We start from the raw sequence: 5,740 nt of genomic DNA, 5'->3' as shown, positions 1-5,740 counted from the left end.
AGAGATTGATCCCTTTATTATTTGCAACATCGACACGTCCCACTTGCATTAATGAAAAAGAAATACTCCATAAGCAAAAAATTCAACAAGCATAACGACAAATAATTAGATAAGGGATGCTTCTTGGGAAAAATCAGTTTTTCTTCGCCGAGAAGCTCACCGGAAGGAAATGAAGGACCAAATAACACCGAGGAGGCTGAATACGTGTTTGCACCATGCTACTTTACAAAATCTTTAAATGACGCCTCAGGGGCGGTAATTTTGTAAGTATAAACGTTTTTCGTTTGGATTATTGAAGGAAGGAGGTTTTTGTCCAATTCTCTAAAAAATAAACTATAAGGGAAGTTTTTATAATTGTCACAAACTTTATGTTAAGACTTTTCTGGGTCAACTTGTTAATAATATGTTTATTGCTTGTATAGTTGTATTCAGTCTTCAAATCATTCATTTATTTTTCTTTCAAAAAAAAAAAATCATTCATTCTACCGGGAAAACAATTTCTTTCAAGAAGATCCAGTAAAGTCTGAAAAAGGGTACATGGGGAAGCTCCGGAGTTTGAGACTGTTTCTGGAACCTTCCACACCCTTCCTATCTTTCCAGACAGATCTCAAGTCTTTTGCCCACCTCCTTCTCTCTCCTCAAATCGCCATTTTTACTAATACCACCGCTGCTGCAACACCACCCATAAACGCTACCAGACGTCTATCTGTTCCACCAACTCCAAGCAGATCTACAGGCTAGAACGAACCCTTGCGAAACGCATTCCTAGAATCACATATCAGAAACCAGAAGAATAAGGAGAAGACCAGAGCAGCAGAAGAGAAGATGGGCGTCGATTATTACAAGATTTTACAGGTCGATAGGAACGCCAAAGATGACGATCTCAAGAAAGCTTATAGAAAGCTCGCTATGAAGTGGCACCCTGATAAAAATCCCAACAACAAAAAAGGAGCTGAAACCAAGTTCAAACAGATCTCCGAGGCTTATGAGGTGACTGAATCTATCAAACATCTCTGGTTTTTATGCATATATCTCCTTTCTGAGACTACCCATCGATCTAAAATGTCATGTTGTCTTCTGGGCTTCCTTGTTTTTAATTTTTTTCCTCTTTGAGACCCGCCATCCCAAATTCTTTGAACCCTCTTTCTATGTAAACTTCTTGAGTATCAATCATACCCAAATCCTATCTTTCCATTTCTCTTCCTTTTCTGTTTTCTTTTGATTCATTCATTCATTTAATTATTATTATTATTATTATTTTTAATTCTCCTCTCTGCGGTTCCCTTTTCAAACCGTCCACCGTCTCAGAATTTCACCTATTATTTGCTTTGATCATAAATTTTTTAGTATAACTAACCTTTTTAAGATCCCTCGTCATCAAGAAACTGACTTCTTTGTCTCTTAAATATCTACAGGTTCTCAGCGATCCCCAGAAAAGAGCCATATATGATCAGTATGGCGAAGAGGGGCTTAAAGGTCAAGTGCCTCCACCCGGTGCTGGCGGTTCCGGTGGCGCTTCCTTCTTCCATACTGGAGACGGCCCGAATGTATTCAGATTTAATCCGAGAAACGCGGATGATATTTTCGCTGAGTTCTTCGGCTTCTCGAGCCCTTTCGGAGGTATGGGAGGTGGCGGTGGAGGTACCAGGGGCGGTTCGAGGTTCCCGGGTGGCTTATTTGGAGACGATATATTTGCGTCATTCGGTGAAGGGGCGCCCATGAATCAGGGTCCTCGTAAGGCAGCTCCAATAGAGAATTATTTGCCATGTAGCCTTGAGGAGCTTTACAAGGGAACTACTAAGAAGATGAAGATATCAAGAGAGATTTCTGATATAAGCGGGTGAGTACTTAGTTAATCTGTTTCAGCATTGTTCAGGTAACCGATATTATTCATACGACTGTTTAGATGTAACTTGCTGCAGTTGTCTGCTGATTTATATTTTGTTGAAGCTGACTGTTTGCTAGTTTAGCTAACAGTAGTTTCGTTTTAGATGATTAGTTGGTTGTTTTTCTGCTGTGGAGTTGTTGCATGCTTGTCTAAGTTGAGTGTCTGCTTTTAACCTGAAAGCTTACTAGTACTCTTATGGTCTTATTTATGATTGGACTTGGGTGTGTACCTCATTTAGGGTTACCTACTTTTTTAGAGTACCGGAGTCTATTGTCGTGCAAACCACAATCAACCTACTTTGATTTATTCTGCTATTTTTGCAGATGTTTCTATTTCAAGTGTTAGAGGATCAACATTTTCTCTGTTCTTCTCCATCGGAAGAAAAGATATGGATGATATTAGAGCATTCTCTCCAGAAACCTCTGAATGAACTTTGGTCGTAGACCACTTTATTGCGTTTACACAATGTAGAATATTGGAATTTTTTTTGATGAATTAGAATATTGGAATTTTTTTTTATGAATTAGAATATTGGAATTTTTTAAGGGATACCAGGGTTCTTTGTAGGGAAAGCTGAGAACCTATGGCCTTCAAGTAATTAATTTGTGGTGTTTTCTGTCTAGATGGTTGAAAGAACTGGAAATACAAGGCACGGTTGGATATCCTTTGTCAAGTTTTTCCTAGGTGGTATTTTGTGTCATTCTGGTGACAATTTTGAGTTTGCTTCTCATGGTGCCTTTTTTCTGCTCATTTCCATAATCGAGAAACAAATGGTAATACTTGTTGGAATAGTGGTCAAGATTATACTTGTTTGAGGGCTATGGATAGATATTCTGTTACCAACCAACCAAAGATTCCCTGACGAGCAGAATAACTCATCAAGTTATACATATCAGATGTCAAAATGGACTTCTTTGCTATCTTAACTCTCTTACAACAGAACTTTACTCGGTGGAGTGATCATCTAGATGTCTCTAGATATCTCCTTTCTAGGTGCCTGTGACTATAATGCCCAGTGAATTCTTACATTTTAAAATTCTTGTTTTATTTAAGTACAAGGGCTATGTACATTTGTACAACTTGGGATGGGCCAACTTGAACAATAAGTTTGGGTGAGAGGGGAGGAGAGAAAATGATGATCAATATTCAATAGTGTTTTCTTCTTAGAAAATATTACTGTAATTTGATGTCTAGGTATCATCTTCATGTATAACATTTGATTTATTTTTTGATAGGTTATATAACATTTGCTCTTGCATGTGTATGGTAGTTATGATTTCAACCCACACTCACCTCACCAACCCAATTTCATGATTGGGTCGGGTTAAGGTTGAGAACTTTGGGTGAAGCAAGAAGATCAGCCAGGCCCTCACGCCTATTCAAATTTTAGAAAATGTTCAACCCGGGCCCATCCAAGTTGAGTCATAGGGTTAGCATTAGAGTTCAGGTCTTAACACATCAAGTTGGGCTACGGTTGATTTCAATCTGACGAGCTCAGCCAACCTGGCCCGACCTGCACCCCCTGGCCGAGTATCCATCAGTTATTAAAAGCTATGCAGGTGGATACTACCAATGGTTGAAGCTGCTTTTACTTTCTTGCAACTTACCTAGTGGTGTAAAAATTTGGCATATTGCCATTACATGGTATTTGATAATTCACTCAAATTGTTGGCATCCTTTAATGGTTATGTGGCAACTATCTTCACTTTATTATATTGCTCCATTGCTTCCTTAGTGCAATTCTTCCAAGTGTAGTGTTTATTGTATGTTGGATTGTTGCTAAATGTTATGCCAACTGTTCTTTCATGTCTGCTTCTGCTTGTAACATAATCTCCCTAGTGTATTGGTGTTGATTGATGATTTCTTAGTTTATTGATAACATGATTAAATGCGTTATGATTTTGTCCATTTTTGGATTCAGGAAAAGTATGCTTGTAGAAGAAATTCTAACCATTGACGTCAAGCCTGGCTGGAAGAAGGGCACAAAGATCACCTTCCCAGAAAAAGGAAATGAGCATCCAAATGTTATCCCTGCAGATCTTGTCTTCATCATTGATGAGAAACCACATGATGTTTACACAAGGGACGGGAATGACCTGGTTACAACACAGAAGATATCACTTGCTGAAGCCCTGACAGGTTACACTGTACAATTAAAAACTCTTGATGGCAGGACCCTGAGCATCCGCATTAACAATGTGATTCATCCAAATTACGAGGAGATAGTCCCTAGGGAAGGGATGCCTCTACAGAAAGATCCATCAAAGAAAGGAAACTTGAGAATCAAATTCAATATCAAGTTTCCTACGAGGCTAACCTCAGAACAGAAGGCGGGAATCAAGAGATTGCTGGCTCCATGAGTTGTGAATCTGGCAACCTAGTACAAGTCATGTGAATACATTCGCAGAAGGCTTTGCTGAATATGTAATTTGGTTGGGTTCAGTACATTTGTAATCTATTTGAGTTGATAAACTCAAAATTTTGATGGTCCAATTAGACCAGTTTACAGTTAGGCAGTTGATGGTTTTGAAGTTAAGGAGAGTACAAGATTGTCTTGGTCTTGAATATACACGCAATTTATCCAAGGGAAAATTAGCCACCTCAACTTAAGTACGATAGTCGATATTTTAATTCTTGCTGTAGTAGTTTGCCTTTCTCAATTGGTTCGTTGTTCAGAACTCGGGCTCCTCATCCATATGCAATCCCCAACTGTCAACAGAGGGATTAGGCTCTTAGTGTGATGGCTGAAAGCTTCGCGAGTCCTTCAGGAAGTTCATTTTTAGTTGTTACTAGCAAGGGGTGCACAGAATAATTGGGGGAGCAAAAAATGAGAATATGAATAATATATATGTAATAGAAAATGAATAATATATATATATATATAATTAAGAAAAATGGGGCAACTTCTTGCCCTTAATATTAATAAAAATAACAATTTTTATATAATAATCAGAATGAGAAAGTTTTTTTGAAAAAAATATCAAATAAAGGCTTGGGGTACTGTTGCTCGTCTTCTTTTTCTGTATTCATGTAAATGGAATTTTCACCAGAAACCAAATGGATTTGTGAGAAACTCATGATCAAACTGTAAACCCTAAAACCTAACGGTTTTGCCTTATGCCTATATACAAATACTTGATCGGTTGTTAATCGCTTAGCGTCTGTATATATTATTTGCTGTTGACGCAAATGTTTTCCAATGAAACACGGTGAAGGGAGAGTTATCAAACGTATAAAACGTTTACTTCTCAATTCCATCTGAGGAGCTCATATTTGGAACTACTTTTACAGCAGTGGTGACACTGACTAAGTTGCCGTTTGAGATCATAGATGGAAACTTTATTCCTGCAGTGTTCTTTAAGGGGCAACTATTGATCTTTAACGCCTTTGTCTTAGCCTTCAACTTCGCCTTGTTTGGTGCTATTAGAACCATCTCTGTGATACGCTCGAAGTTATCTAACAAGAGGGAGAAGGATCTAGAATAAGGAGAAGAGAGAGAGAGAGAGAGAGAGTTTGTTTGTAGAAAAGCCAATGCCAATTCCATTCATTCAGGCTATATTTATAGCTTTATGGTGCTACAAACTGGGAGTAGAAATAGGAACTACTGCCCCTTAATCTTAGGAGCTTATCAACAAAAAAACAGAATGCACCTATTTAGGAAACATAATGCACTTATCTAGGAATAGAAATTGAAGACTTATCTAATGCACTTATCTAGGAAACAGAATGCACTTATCTAGGAACAGAATTGAAGACTTATCTATTCTAACAGAATTAAAACTGAATGGATAAGGCTTATCCCAACTAAGATCTAACATGACCGGGTCTTCTGCTGTTATCCACTTTGACCGG

General features: G+C 38.1%; 1 protein-coding gene across 1 annotated transcript; it reads left to right on the top strand.

The window, feature by feature from the left end:
* Window positions 1–401: 401 nt before the first annotated feature.
* Window positions 402–4,493, top strand: LOC148877667 (uncharacterized). Its single transcript, XM_088942284.1, has 3 exons — window positions 402–990; window positions 1,416–1,840; window positions 3,810–4,493. The coding sequence occupies exons 1-3, from the start codon at window positions 826–828 to the stop codon at window positions 4,246–4,248; spliced, it is 1,029 nt and encodes a 342-aa protein (XP_088798410.1). The 5' UTR covers window positions 402–825; the 3' UTR covers window positions 4,249–4,493.
* The last annotated feature ends 1,247 nt before the right edge of the window (window positions 4,494–5,740 follow it).

Source organism: Nelumbo lutea, chromosome 1, assembly GCF_056320005.1.
Source record: "Nelumbo lutea isolate HS-2025 chromosome 1, American lotus-T2T, whole genome shotgun sequence".
NCBI classification, from domain to species: Eukaryota; Viridiplantae; Streptophyta; class Magnoliopsida; order Proteales; family Nelumbonaceae; genus Nelumbo; species Nelumbo lutea.
The sequence above is the reverse complement of the archived record's forward strand: the minus strand, read 5'-3'. Positions and strand labels throughout refer to the sequence as shown.